The sequence below is a fragment of the Thunnus thynnus genome, chromosome 19 (assembly GCF_963924715.1).
Source record: "Thunnus thynnus chromosome 19, fThuThy2.1, whole genome shotgun sequence".
Taxonomy (NCBI): domain Eukaryota; kingdom Metazoa; phylum Chordata; class Actinopteri; order Scombriformes; family Scombridae; genus Thunnus; species Thunnus thynnus.
Window position 1 is genome coordinate 445,203 of NC_089535.1, and position 21,867 is coordinate 467,069.

The 21,867-nt window shown below is 39.5% G+C and overlaps 2 protein-coding genes across 3 annotated transcripts; both read left to right on the top strand.

Moving 5' to 3' along the window:
* Nucleotides 1–705: 705 nt before the first annotated feature.
* LOC137170786 (molybdopterin synthase catalytic subunit-like) lies at nucleotides 706–8,657 on the top strand. 2 transcript variants are annotated; one of them, XM_067574368.1, is made up of 7 exons: nucleotides 1,346–1,458; nucleotides 5,101–5,302; nucleotides 6,199–6,338; nucleotides 6,491–6,610; nucleotides 7,135–7,291; nucleotides 8,321–8,444; nucleotides 8,515–8,657. In XM_067574368.1, exons 4-7 carry the CDS (start codon nucleotides 6,493–6,495, stop codon nucleotides 8,617–8,619), a joined length of 504 nt encoding a protein of 167 aa, XP_067430469.1. In that variant the 5' UTR covers nucleotides 1,346–1,458; nucleotides 5,101–5,302; nucleotides 6,199–6,338; nucleotides 6,491–6,492; the 3' UTR covers nucleotides 8,620–8,657. The 2 variants fall into 2 exon arrangements, with proteins under 2 accessions (XP_067430470.1, XP_067430469.1); XM_067574369.1 differs by lacking the exons at nucleotides 1,346–1,458; nucleotides 7,135–7,291; nucleotides 8,321–8,444; nucleotides 8,515–8,657 and adding an exon at nucleotides 706–846 and having other exon boundaries at nucleotides 5,101–5,225; nucleotides 6,491–6,708.
* Nucleotides 8,658–10,573: 1,916 nt separating this feature from the next.
* On the top strand, nucleotides 10,574–20,486 carry ugcg (UDP-glucose ceramide glucosyltransferase). Its single transcript, XM_067574365.1, has 10 exons — nucleotides 10,574–11,131; nucleotides 13,349–13,493; nucleotides 14,183–14,285; nucleotides 14,592–14,693; nucleotides 14,804–14,916; nucleotides 15,411–15,589; nucleotides 15,696–15,782; nucleotides 16,553–16,660; nucleotides 17,958–18,036; nucleotides 18,280–20,486. The coding sequence occupies exons 1-10, from the start codon at nucleotides 11,034–11,036 to the stop codon at nucleotides 18,448–18,450; spliced, it is 1,185 nt and encodes a 394-aa protein (XP_067430466.1). The 5' UTR covers nucleotides 10,574–11,033; the 3' UTR covers nucleotides 18,451–20,486.
* Nucleotides 20,487–21,867: the final 1,381 nt, after the last annotated feature.

Consider the following 21,867-nt stretch of genomic DNA (forward strand, 5'->3'; position numbering starts at 1 on the left):
CTTTTTGCAGTTGTTAATATATTCTGAACAGTATTTTGCGTTCAGTGTTGCGTCCTGCTTCATTGCTGCATGTGACAACAGGACTGACAGTTGTAATATTGTTATTAATATCATTATTATTGCTATTATTAATAAATACTAGAGAGTTAAAATGCAGAACTATGACAATGCACATTTTATTATATGTTATTGTGTCTTTCTAAATATCTCTGGCTGTATACTGTTATCTTATATTTGCTCAGACGTCCAGTAAAGCCTGTTAATGTTAACATGCTGTTTCTACTGTAAACTCTCTTCTGCTTATGTTGTATCTGTATATAGTTTTAATTACATGTTAATGTATGGCGTCGCTCTTCATTTTTAATTTGTTTTATCCTTTTTAAATATATATCTGTTCGGTCTCCTGCGCTGCTACGACGCCTCATTTCCCCCTTTGGATAAACAAAGTCTATTTATTTACTTGTTGTTTGTTTCATTGTCTCAGGACTGAGAGATTATAACAATAAACTACCATTATTATTATTATTATTATTATTATTATTATTATTATTATTATTATTATTATTATTATTATTATTATTTATGTTGTTGCTGTAAAGGTTTAGATTTACAGTTTAATCTGTGTTCCCACTTCATACCAGTTAGCGGCGCTAATGCGGAATTTCGTTGTCTGCAAACCGTCTTTAGTTGCCAAGCAGAAGAAGAAGAAGAAGAAGAAGAAGAAGAAGAGGGAGCCAATAGCAGCGGAGCAGGAAGTGACAGTCAGCTGTTTGGAGGAAAAGCGTCACTTCAGTTCAAAGTTTCTTCAAATGTAAGAAATCTGCCAACTTATTCATGACTGCTCACGTGAGTTACACATTATACTATACTAAATACTACATAATACTACACAATACTACACAACATTATAGACGATGCTTCAGTGTAGAGACTCTTGTGTTCGCGGTGTTTTCAGCCGTCACACTCTGTTCATATTTCTGCTTATTTTAACTAGAAGTGTGTTTGCGTGTTTATTGATTAGTCGTGTCGATGCCGAATTGAAGGATGACGAGTATTTTATAAGATAAACTAACTGAACTAGTGTTGTTTGCGCTGTGACGTCGTTACGACATGAAACGTTTAAATGTGGAGCTTTCAGACGGAGATCTGCAGGAGCTGAGATCAGTAAATCTCCGCTGATCTGTCGGACGTTTCCTTCAACAAGACATCAGAGACACGAGACATCACCTGGTCAGGTGGTTAAAAAAAAAAAAACCCGCGCGCCTGTGATTAGCCCCGCCCACCAGAACTCACCTGTTCGTTATTGATTACTTCAATTCATTACTTGTTAAAATGTGCCGCAAACCGCTGTATGAAGTTACATGTAGAGCTGCAACTGATGATTATTTTCATTATCGATCAATCTGTCAGTTATTTTCTTGATTGATGGATTAGTTGTTTAGTTGACGGTGTGCAGTGGTGAGTACTGGTGCCTCACACGGAGGGCTCTGGGTTCGACATTTTTTTTTTAATGACTCCAAACAATAGTTGGTGATTAATTTTGTGTTTGCAGCTAATCAATTAATGGACTAATGATTGCTGCTCTAGTTATATGATGATGTATTTAATAACTGGTGAAGTTGTGAAGTGGACAAAATATCAGAAACACCTTTTTTATATAAATCAGTTCTTTACAACAAGATTCTCAGAACCATCTGACAGCAGGGCTGCAGTCCAACAATCATAATCAATTAATCATTAATGAGGTCAGGCTGCTTAATCCACAAACTCACATCAGGCTCCGTGGCTCCCAGCGCGGCCACATCGCTGTCGGTCACTGTAGATCTCTGCAGATCGCTGCAGATCACTATAGATTACTGCAGATCACTATAGATCACTGTAGATCACTGCAGATCACTATAGATCACTGCAGATCACTATAGATCACTGCAGATCACTATAGATTACTGCAAATCACTATAGATTATGCAGATCACTATAGATTACTTCATATTACTTCAGATCACTGCAGATCACTATAGATTACTGCAGATCACTATAGATTACTGTAGATCACTGTAGATCACTATGGATTACTGTAGATCACTATAGATTACTGTAGATCACTATAGATCACTGTAGATCACTATAGATTACTGCAGATCACTATAGACTACTGCAGATCACTATAGATCGTTGTAGATCACTGTAGATCACTGTAGATCGCTGCAGATCACTATAGATTACTGCAGATCACTATAGATTACTGTAGATCACTATAGATTACTGTAGATCAGTATAGATCACTGTAGATCACTATAGATTACTGCAGATCACTATAGACTACTGCAGATCACTATAGATCGCTGCAGATCACTGTAGATCGTTGTAGATCACTGTAGATCACTGCAGATCACTATAGATTACTGCAGATCACTATAGATCACTGCAGATCACTATAGATCACTGCAGATCACTATAGATTATGCAGATCACTATAGATTACTTCAGATCACTGTAGATCACTGTAGATCACTATAGATTACTGCAGATCACTATAGATTACTGCAGATCACTGTAGATCACTATGGATTACTGTAGATCACTGTAGATTACTGTAGATCACTATAGATTACTGCAGATCACTATAGACTACTGCAGATCACTATAGATCGTTGTAGATCACTGTAGATCGTTGTAGATCACTGTAGATCACTGCAGATCACTATAGATTACTGTAGATCAGTATAGATCACTGTAGATCACTATAGATTACTGCAGATCACTATAGACTACTGCAGATCACTATAGATCGCTGCAGATCACTATAGATCACTGCAGCTTCCTCCAGCTGATACACATGTGATGGTCTTTATGTGTAAAACAGCATCAGACTAAAACCAACAGTAACAAACACACAGATATAAATGTACTGCAGTTATCAATAACTGATATCTGATCCAGCTGTTGGAGTCGGTATTGATCTGATATCTGATCCAGCTGTTGGAGTCGGTATTGATCTGATATCTGACATCACTGACAGCTGCTTCCTTTGTTGTGCAGGTAGACGTTCTGAGCTGTAAAGGTGACCTTCGACCTCTTGTGGTATAAAGTTAATATATATATGAGCTCCAGAGTTACTTAGTTAACACCTTTTTAATTGGTTTAATCGATTAATGATTATTCATTAACATCCAAACACAAACAGCTGAAGGAGGAGTATCAATACAAACTGAACTTTGTACATTATATTATATTTTATTATATTCTATTTGTTTTTCATGTTTTAATAAGTTTTAATGTGAAATTAAAATTTAAACAGCAGCATCAAAATGAACTAAACACTTTGATTAATAATAACTAATTAACTAATTATAACTAATTAACTAATTATAACTAATTATAACTAATTAACTAATTATAACTAATTAACTAATTATAACTAATTATAACTAATTAACTAATTATAACTAATTAACTAATTATAACTAATTACAACTAATTAACTAATTATAACTAATTACAACTAATTAACTAATTATAACTAATTATGACTAATTTGCTAGGTATAACTAATTATAACTAATTATAACTAATTTACTAGGTATAACTAACTAACTAATTATAACTAATTATAACTAACTATAGCTAATTAACTAATTACAACTAATTAACTAATTATAACTAATTTACTAGGTATAACTAATTAACTAATTATAACTAATTAACTAATTATAACTAATTATAACTAATTAACTACACCCAGAAAGTTATTAAAGTTCTAATTTAAATGCTCAACAATTAATGAAAAGCACAAATTGTGTATTAATTGCACTTTACGATTGAGAAGAAACAATAAATCAATGAGTTGATTTTCTCAGTTTTTTATAACGGAGAGCGTCATCGGTCCGTCACACGCTTCGTTCTGATTGGTTGTCGGTTTATTTAGATTATCCAGGTTTATTTTGTTCTGCGCTCGTTGAAAACGAACTGAAAGGTTTCAGATTAATTTATATTCATGATTAGTTCTGGCGACGCCGGGTTATGTGTCAGAACGTTAAGTTTTAGATCTGAAAATCAATCTGAGAAACTTTAATTTAGTTCTTTTTAATATAAAACAGTTAGTTGTAAAACCTGAAAATAAAAACACTTTTTAAAATCACGTTTTAAGTTTAGATTATAAAAACAGTATGAATAAAAATAATTCTGGCTGTTTTTTACCTCCATATTTTAATGATTCTGGCTGTTTTTTACTTCCATATTCAATTAATTAATTATTAAATTAATGAACAGTTGTGTTTTTTTTTTTTTTTTTTTACCTCCGTACTTAAATGGTTCTGGCTGTTTTTTACTTCCATATTTAACTAATTCTGGCTGTTTTTTACTTCCATATTTAACTAATTCTGGCTGTTTTTTTTACTTCCATATTTAACTAATTCTGGCTGTTTTTTACTTCCATATTTAACTAATTCTGGCTGTTTTTTTACCTCCATATTTAACTAATTCTGGCTGTTTTTTACTTCCATATTTAATTAATTAATTATTCAATTAATGAACATTTGTGTTTTTTTTTTTTTACCTCCGTACTTAAATGGTTCTGGCTGTTTTTTACTTCCATATTTAACTAATTCTGGCTGTTTTTTACTTCCATATTTAACTAATTCTGGCTGTTTTTTTTACTTCCATATTTAACTAATTCTGGCTGTTTTTTACTTCCATATTTAACTAATTCTGGCTGTTTTTTACTTCCATATTTAACTAATTCTGGCTGTTTTTTACTTCCATATTTAACTAATTCTGGCTGTTTTTTTTACTTCCATATTTAACTAATTCTGGCTGTTTTTTACTTCCATATTTAACTAATTCTGGCTGTTTTTTACTTCCATATTTAACTAATTCTGGCTGTTTTTTACCTCCATATTTAACTAATTCTGGCTGTTTTTTACTTCCATATTTAATTAATTAATTATTCAATTAATGAACATTTGTGTTTTTTTTTTTTTACCTCCGTACTTAAATGGTTCTGGCTGTTTTTTTTTACTTCCATATTTTTGCAGCTGGATTGTGAAGTTGAATATAAAAATGAAAGCATGACAGGAAGTGGGTGTTTTTCTTCTTCAGGTGATCGTGTTGTACTTCGCTAAGAGCGCCGAGCTGACCGGAGTGAAGGAGGAGGAGATTGTTGCCGTGCCGACACCAATCAGCAGCCGGGATCTTTGGACACTGTTGCTACAGCGACACCCGAGGTATAAATGACATCGCTGTCCTGGCTGGACCTGAGCATCTGGTTTCCATGGAGACGAGCTCAACAAACATCATTGCTGTGAGCAGTTAGCGACACGTAGCTCAAACCACCAACAACAGTTAGTCAGTTTACAGAGTTTCTTTTTCTTCTACAGTTTCATCCAAAACATCATCGAACAACCGAACAACAAAATCTTTAAACTTTTTATTCCGTCAAAAAACCAAAAAACCAAAAAACCACAGATCAGAATTTAGTTTTTTAGTTTTCTGTGAAAACTTTCTGACATTTACATTGTTTTCATGTTTTAATGATGTGTGTGTGTATGTGTGTGTGCGTGTGTGTATCTGTGTGTGTATCTGTGTGTGTGTGTGTGCGTGCGTGTATCTGTGTGTGTATCTGTGTGTATCTGTGCGTGTGTGTGTGTGCATGTGTGCGTGCGTGTGTATCTGTGTGTGTGCGTGTGTGTATCTGTGTGTGCGTGTGCGTGTGTGTATCTGTGTGTGTATCTGTGTGTATCTGTGTGTATCTGTGTGTGTATCTGTGTGTGTATCTGTGTGTATCTGTGTGTATCTGTGTGTATCTGTGCGTGTGTGTGTGTGTGCATGTGTGTATCTGTGTGTGCGTGTGCGTGTGTGTATCTGTGTGTGTATCTGTGTGTATCTGTGTGTATCTGTGTGTATCTGTGTGTATCTGTGCGTGTGTGTGTGTGTGCATGTGTGCGTGCGTGTGTATCTGTGTGTGTGTGTGTGCGTATCTGTGTGTGTGTGTGTGTGTGTGTGTATCTGTGTGTGTGTGTGTGTGTGCGTGTGTGTGTGTGTGTGTGTGCGTGTGTGTGCGTGTGTGTGTGTGCGTGTGTGTGTGTGTGTGTGCGTGTGTGTGTTTGTGTGTGTATCTGTGTGTGTGTGTGTGTGCGTATCTGTTTGTGTGTGTGTGTGTGTGTGTGCGTGTGTGTGTGTTTGTGTGTGTGTGTGTAGACTCTGCGTCCTGCAGGATCAGGTGGTGTTGGCGGTGCGTCAGCAGTACGTTGCCATCGGCGACCAGGTGGTGACTCTGGGAGACGGGGACGAGGTTGCTGTGGTGCCGCCACTCAGCGGAGGATAAAGTCGGTCAGACGGTAAACGATTGATTCTAATCAATAAATCAATAAGTTGACTCCTGCCGGAGTGCTGTGAGCTGTTCTGTGTGTATTGATTATTGATCAGGTTTATGTTTCTGATATTTATAGACAGGAACTTTTTTTTTGTGTGTTTGTGATGTTTTGTTCAGCGATGGCGGTGCCGGAGGAGCCGAGAGACGTCTTCAAGCTGAGCCGTGATTGGCTGTCTGTACAGGAAGTGGTGGACGCCGTCAGCAGCGCTTCCTGTGGAGCCATTTCAGTGTTTATAGGTTCATAATTTATTGATTTATTATCATTTATGATCAAATAAATACAAAATTTAAATGTGAAACGTTTTATCTTCAAATATAAAATAATTTCTTCTTTACTGGTTTCAGAAATATTCATCAGAGGAAAAAAAGTTTAATTCAAATTTTTATAATATTCAAAGAAAATTTTAATATTTGAAGAAAAAAGTTGTAATATTTATAATATATATATTAATATTTAGAGACGATGCTGCAGAACACAATGATAACAGAGTCAGACATGTTGGACAACTGACTGCATTACAATATCCTAAAATACAACAACAACAACAACAACAACAACAATAATAATACAGAGGAAACTGTTTATACTGATCAGCTACTGATATGGATCAAAAATCTCATTGCTGCTTAAATAATCCTGTGTGTGTGTGTGCGTGTGTGTGTGTGCGCGTGTGTGTATGTGTGTGTGCGTGTGCGTGTGTGTGTGCGTGTGTGTGTGCGCGTGTGTGTATGTGTGGGTGCGCGTGTGTGTGTGCGTGCAGGTACGACCCGTGAGGACGAGTGTGACGGCAGGAAGGTGATTGGTCTGGAGTACGAGGCGTACGAGCTCATGGCCCAATCAGAGTTTACCAAACTGTGTGATGACATCAGAGCTCGTTGGCCAACCGTGACGCACATCTGTGTTCATCACCGGCTGGGGTCAGATGCTAACTGCTAACTGCTAACGCTAACCGCTAACGCTAACATGACTTATTGATCTATGAACAGTGACGTTTTCCAGCTCAGCGTGTTTCCAGGTGCTCTCTGGGTAACACGCAGTATGGGGGGGGGGCGGGGGGGGCTGATGATGTCACTGATGATGTCACAGTCTAGACCTCCTCTGCTGGGGTCGTGGTCTAGATGGTAACCTGTGGCGACCTGTGATTCGCCATGAAAGATCTCATGAGATCATTTTAACCCAAACCAGATCTGTCCATAAACCCAACCAGACCTTCATCACAGCGCTGCCACGACGACGTCATCATCATCATCATCATCATCACTGTCACTCGCACTAGAACGCTTATGTATATCTACTCTGACTGTTAGAACACCTCGTTAAGTCTCGTTTATATCGCTGATAGTGGTTTTAGACTGATGATGATGATGATGATGATGATGATGAAGGTGGACTAACAGCTGACAGAAGTCAGTGATGAGTGTTTATTGATCTCGTCTCAGTAAAACTGTTCAGTAGAAATAAAATCATAATCAAAGATCAATAACCGATAAATAACTAATTAGGGGTCCAACAGACGAACCTGACCCGGATCAAAGATTTACTATATTACAAGTGAGACAAAGACACTATTGATCCAGATGGATTGATCACTGTGTATTATGAGCTCGGTCCGACTCGTCTCCACGGCGATGCTTTATAGCTGCGTCGTTACCATGGATACAGTGTAGCCTAGTTTAAACATGTCACCTTTAAAACTATCAGATAAAGGTAAAGTTACTGACAGATTATATTCTGTATGACAGGATGTTGCTGTTAGACGTCGTCACCATTTAAAGATCAAACTGACGGCAGATGCTACATGTAGCTGGAGGCTAGCAGCTACATTAGCCGCCACGAGCATAACACGCCACAGTCTCCAGGTGCATTGTGGGTAATGCGGCAGGTGGCAGGTTTGTGGAATAAAAAAAAAAAAAAAAGGACGACGTTTGACAAACTTCCTCCCTCAGGTGGGTGAAGGTGGGCGAGGCCAGCGTTGCCATGGCGATCTCGTCTCCTCATCGTCACGACAGCCAGCAGGCGATCCAGCACTGCATCAGCCAGCTGAAGGCCAGCGTCCCCATCTGGAAGAAGGTAACTGGTGTTTCTGTTCTTCATCAGACCGGCAGAGAAACTCAGTCTGACGTTTGAATCTGATCTGCAGGAAGTTTACGACACGCAGGAGACGAACTGGAAGCAGAACGCCGAGTGTTCCTGGGCCGCTCAACACAAACCGCATCCGGTCACAGAACATATCAATAATAAATGAATGTGAGTCAGTGGAAATAAACAGAAGATTCAACTGAATGTGTTTGTTTTGTTTGTGTGTGAGTCAGAAATAAACAACAATAACATGAGATAAAGTCCTGAAAATCAATCAATTATTCTAACAAATACAGGATTTAATCTCCCTCTGAGCTGTTCCCAGTGTTTCCAGTTAAAACCAGCAGTCAGGTGTCTGTAATCATTCCTCCTGTTCATACTGGATATTAAAAGATCCTTCAAATGTGCTTTCAATGCATTTAAACGTCTGTGTGAAGCTTCTATTCAGCTTCACATCAGTGGATATCTGACACATTTACAGTCTGTGTGTTTCCCTGTTGAGCTGCAGGTGGAAGTATAGTAACAAAAAGAGGAACTTTAACACTAAAAAGACTGTAACGTTGAAAGATATCTACTGGATTTGACTCATTTGGACGCTGAAGCTTCATATTAGCTTCAGAAAAAGAATGTAGAGTAGGTAACACGCTAATGTTAGCTTTATTGCCAGCATAGTTATGCTAACATGCTAACATTTAGAATGCATGTAGTATGTTAGCTTTTTGTTTTGTTTACATGTGTAGAGTGTTCGTTTATTTATATTTTTTCATTACATATTATCATGTCATTCTTAACATGCATAGAGTTTGCATGGAAACGTGATGCTAACATTTAGCTTGCATGCTGATGTAAGTATGTTTACAGACTAAGGATAGCATGTTAGCATTATGTCATGTATAGACTGAGTTTAGCACTGCGTCATTTTGGAAAAAAGTTGAACTTGAACAACTTTTGCTGCAATGTAACACTAAAACGACTGTAACGTTGAAAGATATCTACTGGATTTGAAGCTTCATATTCAGCTTCAGACTGTGGATTTTGTCCTCCATCACTTCCATTGTAAGGTCATTATGAAGGGATCTTCTAATGGTCAGTATGAACAGGAGGAATGATTACAGCAAGAAACACACTGACTGTTGGTTTAATGACTGAAAAACTGAATTTGTCCTTTAAAGTGAACAAAGGCTGATGAGAAGTGAGACTTTTATTAAAATAATATTAATAGTGAGTGAAGAAGCCATCTGATCACATGATGAAGCAACGTGGTCCCAAAGTGTTAAAACACATCAACTGTTCAATCAATCACCAGTTATTATGAATATTGATTCAGAGAAAGTTCAGATCCTCTGATTTACAGCTTCTCAAACATCTTCAGCTGCAGGAAACGATGAAGAGTATTTTCACCATCTTGTTTTTTAATTGAAGTTTTTTTTTTTTATCTCAGCAGAGATTAAAACAAACAACATGGAATCAAAGTGATCAGCAGATTTATGATCAGACTTCATGAAGCTTTGTTATGACAGTTAATGATCATGCAGGTCGGACTTTGTTCAACAGAAAATAATAAAAACATAAACAGCTGATTTCTTATCTGATCAGACTGTCGCTGTTTATAGATTCATCATCAACATCTGAACCTGTTTTAATGAACAGATGAAACTCTGAAACCTGATATGATAATATTAATGTGTAAATATTATGTACTCTTGTGTAAATGGAGATTCATTAACTTTAACGGCTATAAATTGTATTTTGAATTAATTTCAAAGTGTCTTAAACCTGATTTACTACTCAGGTCAAAAACCTCCTGAACGTCTTTAAGCCTGAAATGTTTTGACGTGTCCGAATGTGATAATAATACAATATACAAACACACACACACACAAACTTCTCAACACTACTTTTATCATTTTCAAGGCCAAAGAACCAAAATAAACAATAAAAACAACTTGAGGATCTCAGTAAGAAGAAAGTGTTTATCAAATTAATGTCAACAATGAAAGAAACTAAAGACAGAGCTCATATAATTACTGAATGTGTACAGAGAATCTGGACATTTTGATGTAATGACTCATCTTCTGAAATATTGCGTAAAATCTCCAGATGACACTCAAAACCTGTGTTGTCAACATCTAGTTTGTCCATTTGGCGTCGCCGTACCGAGCTGTCCAAGATGGCGGATCTGCTCGCGCATGCGCGACTCACATCCCTGGTTGACTCAGATGCTGTAGTGACAGCCGCCTCTCCCCCAGGTTGGTCAGCTGACCGTCAGCCGGTCTGCTGACTGTCAAACCCCAGAAGCTCGCTCCGTGACCCAGACAGCAGCTCCACCAGGCCGAGGCCGGTCTCTGTGTCTCTGTGTTCCCCCGCTGCCGGAGCTCCTGACCCGGACACTCTTCTGCCGCCCGCCGCTGTTAGCTCTGGATCTTTGGCCCGACCGAGCCGAGCTCCTCGCACTGTGCCTCGGACCCTCAGGCTCCGCTCCTCCCCTCACGGGTCCGACTCCGAGGCCGGTCGGCTGGTCGACTCTCCACCGAGCCTGTGAGCCCCCCTCCCGGCCCCGGCAGGCCCCCCGGCCCCGGCATGGCTCTGCTGGAACTCGCCATGCAGGGACTGGCCGTGTTCGGCTTCATCCTGTTCTGCGTGCTGTGGCTCATGCACTTCATGTCCATCATTTATGTGTAAGTGGACCATTGAGCCTTCCTCTGCCTCCCGCCTCTCTGCTGTTATATCAGAGCTTCTTTGTGACGGGATGAAACATAAAATGTCACTAAAAGAGTTTCCCCTGCGGGGTTTTTGTTGTGTGACAGCCGGTTAAACCTCCGGCTCTGACGGTTAGCTGTTGGGCGTTTTCCTGGTTAGCCGCTAGCAGGCTAGCTTAGCTATACTAGTTAATTCCGCTCATTCAGGGATCCGTGCAGCTGCTGGAAAACAGATTAAGTTTATTAAATGTACATTTATCCAACCGGGACAGTTTATAAAGGGTTTAGGTGTGTTTATCTGTCCGTAAGGTGTTAATAACGGGTCTAACTCGGTGCTTCACGGTTCGTTAGCATTAGCCGCATAAACGAACTGCTTCCTCTGTTGACGCCGAATTACATTAAATAACCTGCTGATATAATAATGTTTCAGCCAGCAGACGCTGTTCGAGCATAGTAGAAAATATTAAAATGGTTCTGTTGAACTATTATGAGCCGCTCTTCAATTCGGCATTAATGAAATACCCTTTAATTCATTACATTTGAGTGTTGATTGAATGTCACAGTTAACGTTTGTCCTCCTGGCTGCTTCACACGGTGGATCACAGACTGGAACCACCGATATGATCAGAATAACAGCATTTTACAAACAACGTGTCATAGATTAATGAATGTTGGCTGTTGTGAGTATCTGTGTCTGTAATACAGGAGGCTTGAGACTCAACACAGATGTTCTACAGATGTGTTGGAATTTGGGAAGCTCTGATATGAAGCAATATGTTTTTTTCCACTTGCTCTTTCTCTCAGCTAGTTCAGAGGGTGTGACGTGAGAAATGCCTTAAAGGATTTTGAAACATTTTAATACTCTCAGATTACAACAAACTGAACCTGGAAATTAACCTGATTCATCACAGTAACCAGATATCAGCTCGTTGTAGTCTGTTGTTCATCTAAATAGTAAACGGCGCCTCTATCCAAAGCTTAACAGTGTTTCTGCTGCTCACACACACACATACACACACACACACAAACTGATGGCGGCGAGCTACCATGCAGGGTGCTGGTACAACCATCGGGAACAGTTTGGGGTTCAGCGTCTTGCTCCAGGACGCTTCAACATGCGGACAGGAGGCGTACGAGCTGCAGCCGCTGTTCATCTGCATCTCATTCATTTTTGTGTTCCAAATACACGTTTGTTGGCTTTCAGGGTTTCAAAGAGCCTTTGTGTAATTCTCTGAAACTTTGAAAGATTACAGGATTTTCAGAAAAAAAAGACTTCTGATCCTTCAGCTCTTTGAAAGACTGAAAAACTACTGATGCGTAGTAGAGGTGCAGATTTGATATAATTCTTTGATTCATTCATGAAAACTGACCATAAAGAATAAACGCTGAGCTGCAGCAGGTCGTCTGGAAAGCTGCTTTGCTCTGTTTACATGTTGAAGTGTCGTTTAGCAACACATTACTGCCAAACGTTTCACCCTGAACACGGATGATAAGGCTAACATCAATCCAGACAGGAGAGGGCCATATGAACATTGCTTTCTATCTTTTATACTGTGATATATATAGTTATAGGAAAAAATGTAAGAATTTGCTTGACTTCTTGGTCTCTGTTAAAGTAAATATATTATAATTTATGTGATATTTTGTGGTTTTGGGCTGTTTGTCGTACAAAACGACATTTCAAGACGTTACTTTGGGTTTTAGGAAATTGTGATGGACATTTTTCACTGTTTTCAATTGATTGGGAAAATAATAATTAGTTGCAGCTCTAAATTATATTAGCATAATATGATTTCTATGAAAGTCAATTTACAATAAATACAACTATGATCACGCGGCACCAAAGTCAGTTTGGTTCATGTTTTAGTCTTTGCACCTGCTGATGAATCATGTGACTGACATTTGAGGAGGAACTAGAACAAGAAAATCTGCTTGGGGGGAAAAAAAAGGAGACAAACTGGACTGAGGAGACAGACAAACTTGTTTTGTTTAAAATGAATCAACCAGAAGAAAACAAATCCTGAAAGTGAATTTAATCTGAACATTTTGTCAGATTATGAACAGAAAGAACTGAGCTGTCAGTAAATAAACTTCAGACGTTGTTCATCCCTGATAAACGAAGGCTTAGTGTCTTCCTGATTTTGTTGCTGATGATCTGATGGCTTCTGTCCTCTGACCTCTCTGTCTCTCTTTCAGGCGTCTCCACCTTCACAAGAAAAGGTCAGAGGTCAAACAGCCCTTCATTCAGCTGGCAGGAGTTTCTCTACTGAAGCCACTGAAGGGCGTCGACCCCAACTTGATCGCCAATTTGGAGACATTTTTTACACTGGATTACCCCAAGGTGATGCTAACTACCATACACCCCTTAACTACCCTGAGCACCATCCCACTGCCCCCTGAGTACCATCCCACTGCCCCCCGAGTACGTACCATCCCACTGCCCCCTGAGTACCATCCCACTGCCCCCCGAGTACGTACCATCCCACTGCCCCCTGAGTACCATCCCACTGCCCCCCGTGTACCATCCCACTGCCCCCCGAGTACGTACCATCCCACTGCCCCCTGAGTACCATCTCACTGCCCCCCGAGTACGTACCATCTCACTGCCCCCTGAGTACCATCCCACTGCCCCCCGAGTATGTACCATCCCACTGCCCCCCCGAGTATGTACCATCCCACTGCCCCCCGAGTACCATCCCACTGCCCCCCGAGTACCATCGCACGGCCCCCGAGTACCATCCCACTGCCCCCCGAGTACGTACCATCCCACTGCCTCCTGACTACCATCCCACTGCCCCCCGAGTACGTACCATCCCATTGCTCCCTGAGTACCATCCCACTGCCCCCTGAGTACCATCCCACTGCCCCCCGAGTACGTACCATCCCACTGCCTCCTGACTACCATCCCACTGCCCCACGAGTACCATCCCATTGCCCCCCAACTACCATCCCACTGCCCCCTGAGTACCCTCCTGCCATCAGGAGTCTGTTTCCAGACAGGATTTATAATTGAAACATTTTGTTTTGCAGTATGAGATCCTGCTGTGCGTTCAGGATCAGGACGATCCAGCTGTCGATGTCTGTAAGAAGCTTTTGGGCAAATATCCCAACGTGGACGCTCGATTATTCATTGGTGAGAAAAGACTTCTGTTGTTTTTGTTGTTTACAGTTTGTTCTGTCATTTAATTTATAAAGCATTTATTCCTCAAGTTCTTCTTTTGTTGTAATTTGAGTTTTTAAAACTGAATCTAGCTGCTGAGCACCAAACAGCATCTTTGTCTCACACATGAAGCTAACGTCATCAACCCAAACATGCTCTTCAGTTCTTTGAATTATTCATCAGCAGCACATAACTGTATGTTAGCAACTAGCAACTAGCCTCCGGCTTTGGTTCAGAGGATTGTCGGCTAACGTTAGCATCTGTGGTTCTGTTTCTCAGGGGGCAAGAAAGTTGGAATCAACCCCAAGATCAACAACCTGATGCCAGGCTACGAAGGAGCCAAATACGGCCTGGTGTGGATCTGTGACAGCGGCATCAGAGGTCAGTACCACCGCCGCCAATTTAAATGTTTACTGTCATTTGTTTCCAACGTCAAACACTGTGAGACTTTCTCATCCTCAGTGCTAATGCTAACTGTGTGTGTGTGGCAGTGAAACCAGACACCCTGACAGATATGACCAATCAGATGACAGAGAAAGTGGGATTGGTCCATGGCTTGCCGTACGTTGCTGACCGCCAGGGCTTCGCCGCCACACTGGAGCAGGTGAGGCTACCAAGCTAACACCATGCTAACTCTGTTGTGTTAGATGATGTCTTTTAAATGCTATTTTTTTACTAGCCTCTGAAGCTAAAGTGACTGACCAGCAGACTACAACCCTAAAAAACAGAAAACAAAATGAAATCATACAACTAAAAAGATATTAAGCATCAAAAGAAAAACCTGTAACTTCTGCTTCCTGAAAAGTCAAAGCACTGAGGACAAACAGTCACGTGATCAGATGTAAGACCTTCTCTCGCTGACTCAGACTGTTAAAAAATAATTTGGCGCTAATTATTTAGCTTTAAACATTATTGGAACAAATTTATTTTAGCAGCACCACCTCAAAACCAAAGTGATAAACTGTCACAAGACAACGAGGAGACTGATTATCACCTCTAGACGTCAGTAAACAGGTTCTGGTCCAGAGAGAGACTTCATCACGATTGTTTACCTTCTGTACTGGTGATGAACAGATGCTAACGCTAACCTGTTCTCAGGTGTATTTTGGGACGTCTCATCCTCGCTCCTACATCTCGGCTAACGTGACGGGGATAAAGTGCGTGACGGGGATGTCGTGTCTGATGAGGAAGGACGTGTTGGATCAGGCCGGCGGATTGGTCGCCTTCGCTCAGTACATCGCCGAGGATTACTTCATGGCTAAAGCCATCGCTGACAGGTTAGCATGTTAGCATGTTAGCATGAAGCACCTGCAGTTATCACCTGTTGTTTAATGCAGTTTATCAGAAGATAAAGAATATTAATGACTGTATTTCTCCCCTCAGAGGCTGGAAGTTCTCCATGGCAACACAGGTAGCTTTGCAGAACTCTGGGTCGTACTCCATTGGTCAGTTCCAGTCTCGCATGATCAGGTGACTCAGAACTCTTCATCTGATTGGTTGTTTTTATTATTCATATTTAATGAGGAAGACTCCCACCTTTAAAACCATTTATGTAGAATTTTACTGTGATTATCTTCTCAGAGTATTCAAGTAGCCTTTGGTTTTGTGTTTCTTATATAAATTAATTGTTTTATTCTTAATATTTTAATATAGATTCCTGTTGTATCATGGACTTGATGAGGTCGATAATAAAACCAAAGTAGTGTAGTTTTTTTAATTCAGAAATGTATTTCTGTTTAAAACATCTGTATCTGTCTCATTGTTTGATATTTGTAAATGAATATCTTTGCATGATTTCCAGTTAAAAACTCCTTATTGATCTTCTACTGGTCCTTTATGCAGCCCCTCAGTTCAGCCTCTGTCTGAAACAGGCCGTTTTAGCTCCTGGCTCTTTAAGCCCCACCCTCCTGTTCTGATTGGTCAGCTTTCAGGAAGCTTCCTCCGGCTCCGGAGGCTACGTAAACAAACTATAGTAGCAGGATTTCAACTTCTTTTTCTCCTTCTTTACTCCAAATGTCATCGTAGCAACAACGTTAGCAGAACAGACGGCTGTTTATTAGCAAAGTGTCGGAGTAGGCTGAGCCCTGACTTTTGACTCGCAGGCAGCATCTCCATGCGTTCACCTCAGGTGTCTGATCTTTATCCTGCTGTGATATCAGAACAGGATAAAAATAACAGAAAACCACCAAAGAAGAAGAAGAATCGTCCTGTTTAACGTTGTGGGTGTTTTGTGTGTCCAGGTGGACGAAGCTGAGGATCAACATGCTTCCCGGCACCGTGCTGGAGCCCGTCTCTGAATGCTTCCTGGCCAGCCTCATCATTGGCTGGGCTGCTCATCATGTGTTCAGGTACTGAGCCAATCACAGCTTGACTGTAGAGGAAGTTAAAGTCATGTGACGTATGTGGGGGCGGGGTTTAGTTACTATAGACCCATCTGATTGGATACATTTATGTAACTTCATCGAGTTCAAGATGAATCCTCAACATGTTTTTACAGAAAAGGAAAAGAGAAGGATTTTAATATTAAAGGACGAGTTAAACCATCAGTCACATGAACATTAAAGCTGTTGTTCTCGCTGTAATCATTCCTACTGTTCATTAATGTATTTAAAGTTTATCTGAAGCTAATATGAAGCTTCAACGTCCAAATGAGTCAAATCCAGTAGATATCTTTCAACGTTACAGTCTTTTTAGTGTCAAAGTTCCTCTTTTTGTTACTATACTTCCACCTGCAGCTCAACAGGGAAACACAAAGACTGTAAATGTGTCAGATATCCACTGATATGAAGCTGAATAGAAGCTTCACACAGACTTTTAAATGAGTGTGTGGATTAGGGGATGTGCCTTAATACAAATACGTTATTTGTCAAAGCACAAATAGTGGGGTTTTTTTTTTTTTACAAATATTTGTTTCATACAAATATTTTAAAAATTATTTGTTTTCAGGAAGAAAAATAAAACATGGTTCATAGGTTGGTTACATCACTATCTCAGTGTCTCTCCTCTGCTCCGCTGTGACGTCTATCAGCAGGTCTCAGTGAGGGGAGTCACATCCACCTGCTACATGACGCACATTTCTACTGACACACGCTTCATCAACACTTTAATTTTAGAAAATTAAAGTGTTAAAACAAAAACAGGATTTTTAAGCCTCTTTACACTTTTATTTGAATACAAATACAAATACTGGACTCTCTGCACATCTCTAGTGTGACACACTGTGGATTTTATCCTCCATCACTTCCATTAAAGCACATTTGAAGGATCTTTTAATATCCAGTATGAACAGGAGGAATGATTACAGACACCTGACTGCTGCTATTGATCATTAATATTCTGTAAACTAATATCTAAAGTTTAGATATTATCTCATCTGATACTACATAAGTTGTTTCTTCCTGTTTTTGAAAAACGCAAAAAAACCCAAAAGTAAACGTTCATCTTCAGTTTATGTTTGATCAGAACTGTTCAACTCTGCGTATCGATTTATATCATATGATGACATTTATTCTGGTGTGTGTGTGTGTGTGTGCGTGTGTGTGTGTGTGTGTGTGTGTGTGTGTGTGTGTGTGTGTGTGTGTGTGTATGTGTGTATTTGTGTGTATCTGTGTGCGTGTGTGTGTGTGTGTGTGTGTGTGTGTGTAGGTGGGACATGATGGTCTTCTTCATGTGTCACTGTCTCGCCTGGTTTATTTCCGACTACATTCAGCTGACTGGAGTTCAGGTAAACAACAACAATAATCCATAAACACAGTGAGACATTTCAACTAAATAAAAATGTTTTATTTATAAACACGACATTTTACATTTCTGCTCCACACGGGGAAGCATTAAATATGTTGAATATAAATATTATAAATATTAAGTTTTATTTCTCTACAAGACAAAATAAATCAAACATTTACAGAACAATGATAACCGTCAGACTGCTAATGATTGGTTACTGACGGATGACATCATCACGCAGGGCGGCCCGCTGTGCTTCTCCAAGCTGGACTTCGCCGTCGCCTGGTTCATCAGAGAGTCGATGGCGGTGCAGATCTTCCTGTCGGCTCTGTGGGATCCCACCATCAGCTGGAGGACCGGCCGCTACCGGCTGCGCTGCGGTGGCACCGCCGAGGAGATCCTCGACGTCTAGTTACCACAGCGACCGCCTGCACACCTTCCTCCCCATCCTTGCTCCTCATCCTCCTGTTCACGGAGAGGATCCGAGAGAGAGAGAGAGAGAGACTGACGTTCATGTTTCTGTTTTTTATGAGAAAAACTGAAGAGAGAGAGAGAGAGAGTGTGTTTGCATGTGCGTGTGTGTGTGTGCGCGTACATGCGTGTGTGTGTGTGTGTGTGTGTGTGTGTGTGTGTGTGTGTGTGAGAGAGAGAGTTTGTTTTAAACTATTTATGTTTCTTTGGTGCTAAACTAAACGATGCCAGAACAAGCCAATGAGAGCGCAGGATGAAAAGAAGAACTGATCTCTCTGAAAACAGTCAGCCAATCAGGAGAGAGGATCTACAGTTCCTCTCTCCTGATTGGCTGATGTTTTTCTGTCGGCTTCAAGTGTTTGATAAAGTTTTTTTTAATTTTTTTTTTATGGAAGCAAATAAAGTCGTGAAAGTTGAAACCTGCCGAGTTTACAGCACCGAAATATTTGACTGGTTAGTTCTGAGTGACAGCTGTCAATCAAACAAAACCAACAATAATCAATAATCAGTCATGTGACCTGAATGTTTGTGACTGAGAGACAGTAAAATATTTAAGTGCTATAAATTAAGTGGCCTTTAAAGTTGTTGTAGTTTTATTTGCTTCCATAATTTTTTGCAACCAGTTAAAAAAAAAAAAAAAAAAAAAAAAAAAAAAAAAAAAGAATTTGAAAGCTGCATTCATCAATTTTTTTTTGGCAAAAACGGAAACTGTGAGTTAAAAAAAAACTTTAAAAAGGAGTCATTTGATTGGACAGAAGCATCCTGATGTCATCATGAACTGTGAACGAATCACCATCAAACAAACATCAGCGTCTCCATGGCAACAGGACGAATCTCCGGGCCGACGTCGGCGGATCGATATCGAGTCACGTTCAGTTTGCTTCTGGATAATTAAATGTTAATTTGAAGGATATTGATCGGTGCAGCTTTAAGAAAATCAGCCAATAAGGAGGAAGAAACTCCTGATCAGCTGATTTTTGTCTTTAAATAAATAAATAAATAAATAAAGTTATTTTCTGGGAGAACATGGAGGCGTTCACTGAAGACTCAACAGGAGACATTTTTTGTAATTTTGTCGTCTGTATCTTATAATTACGAAACTGATATTTTGTAAATAAAAAAACAAAACAGTTAATTACAAAATCAGATTCTCATAATTATAAAAACTTACAATTAAAAGATATTTATTGTATTTAAAGATCTTAATTACAGAAAATGTCTCGTTCTTCTTCCTCTGAACGCTCGTCTGTGACATCACAGTGAGGAAAAGTGTTGCCATAGAAACAAGCCGTGACAAAAAAGAGAACTGGCCAATGAGAGCGGAGGATTTCTATTTTCTCTTTTTTTTTTTTTGGTTCAATGTGAGCGTTTCCCCCCCGACCGACCAAACGACGGAGAAAAAGATGTAAAAATAATTCAGCACTGAATGAATTCCAGTATTCTGATGAACGGTCAAAACATTTCATATAAACCACAAACAAACAAACAAACAAACACAAACACAAACAAACACAAACAAACACAAACAAACACAAACACAAACAAACAAACACAGGACCAAACCGGAGACACAAACTTTGTCATTTGTAGAAGAAAGAAAAATCCACATTTCTCAACTTTTTGTTTTGCAGAGTCTGAACACTGTAACTGTGTGTGCGTGAGTGTGCGTGTGTGTGCGTGAGTGTGCGTGAGTGTGCGAGCGAGCGTGTGTGTTGCTTTACCGTTAGCTGTTAGCTGTTAGCTGTTAGCGTAGCCAGCAGGGGGGGTTTGGTTGATGACATCACCTTCCAGTCGGACGAACCCTCGTGGCCGTCGTCCAATAGGATCAGTCGGATTCTTACTTTGTTTATTGTTGTTGTTGTTGTTGTTGTTTTTTTAAAAATTACAATTATCTGCTGTAGTCTGCGAACCGGCCAATCACAGTTGAGGATTGTGTCAACACACAGGAACAATAAAGTTTTATCCTTTCAAAGCGGATTTTTGAATGTGTAGGAGTGGTTTGTTTTTGAGGGCGGAGCTTACATGAACGGAGCACAGCCATTGGTTGTCAGATGGTTTGTTTATTCAGTGATTCATGCTACAACTTCCTGTCACACTCTCACAATAAATAAACGTTTGTTTCTCCGGACGCTGCAATATGAAAAATATTTATATAATAATAATAATAATAATAATAATAATAATGATCCCACCTGCTCCCACAATGCATCACTTCACATTCATCAGCGTAAAAAACAAGATACATTCAGGTAGAAAACAGTTTGTGTTGATGTTTGTCTGTAGAAAGAATCAGTTTCATGCAATCAAAGGTCAAAGGTCACAGGAACAGCTTCACTCCCAGATCTCATCAAAGCTTCTTAAATATTTACAACTAAACTTTCTGAACTGCTTCCAGATACTTCAAACTATTTATAGAAAATATATTTTATAGTCGTTTCAAGTGTTTTCACGTCTTCACACGTTAAAGCTGCAACGATTAGTCGATTAGTCGCCAACTAGTTTGATAATCAATTAATCGTTTTGACTCGTTTTTCTCTGATTTCAGTTTCTTAAATGTGAACATTTCCTGGTTTCTTTAGTCTCTACGACAGTAAACTGAATCTCTTCTGATCCACATGTTTCACAGTTTTCTGACGTTTTACGGATGAAACAACTAATCGATTAACGGAGAAAATAATCAGCAGATTAATCGATAATGAAAATAATCTTTAGTTGCAGCTCTAGTGACAAAAACAAGTATCGTTATATATCACAGCACTTTACATGTTACATACATGTTGCACGTTACAAGTACTGCAACGAGCCGACGTGACACGTAACGTTTTAATTTTCACGTAAACATTACGATACTTGTAACGCGTAACAAGAATAAAGTTACAGGTATTTAACATGTTACAACACTGTGATTGTACTTTACAAACAAGTATTTAGAGTGTAACATGTTACAATACTTGTGATTACACATGTAACACGTGATGTAACTTATCTACGAGTATGTGACAGAGGTCGTACATACGTGTAACAAACGTTACCGTACATGTGTCGTGTAAAGTATCGCACCTGTGACATGATACAAGTATCGTTACTTTGTTACATACAAGAATGTAACAGTGTTATAACGTTACGCAGCAGTACGTGTAAGTTACTACTCGCCACTCGTAACGTTACAATACAAATCTGAAATATCGTGACGTTACGACACCGTTACAGTAACGTTACGAGTATTGTAACATGTATAGAAGTACGTAACGTACATATGTAACATGACACTAAGGTATAGACACATGTTTGTAACATGTTACAATACTTGTGATTACACATGTAACGTGTGATGTAACTTATCTTCGAGTATGTGACA

Bases quoted from the DNA above. Each gene is read 5' to 3' on its own strand.
- LOC137170786 (XM_067574368.1), top strand. From the start codon at position 6,493: ATGGCGGTGCCGGAGGAGCCGAGAGACGTCTTCAAGCTGAGCCGTGAT. The intron at 6,611-7,134 runs GTTCATAATTTA...GTGTGCGTGCAG, and splicing joins AGCCATTTCAGTGTTTATAG to GTACGACCCGTGAGGACGAG. The intron at 7,292-8,320 runs GTCAGATGCTAA...TTCCTCCCTCAG, and splicing joins TGTGTTCATCACCGGCTGGG to GTGGGTGAAGGTGGGCGAGG.
- ugcg (XM_067574365.1), top strand. From the start codon at position 11,034: ATGGCTCTGCTGGAACTCGCCATGCAGGGACTGGCCGTGTTCGGCTTC. The intron at 16,661-17,957 runs GTACTGAGCCAA...GTGTGTGTGTAG, and splicing joins GCTGCTCATCATGTGTTCAG to GTGGGACATGATGGTCTTCT. The intron at 18,037-18,279 runs GTAAACAACAAC...ATCATCACGCAG, and splicing joins TTCAGCTGACTGGAGTTCAG to GGCGGCCCGCTGTGCTTCTC.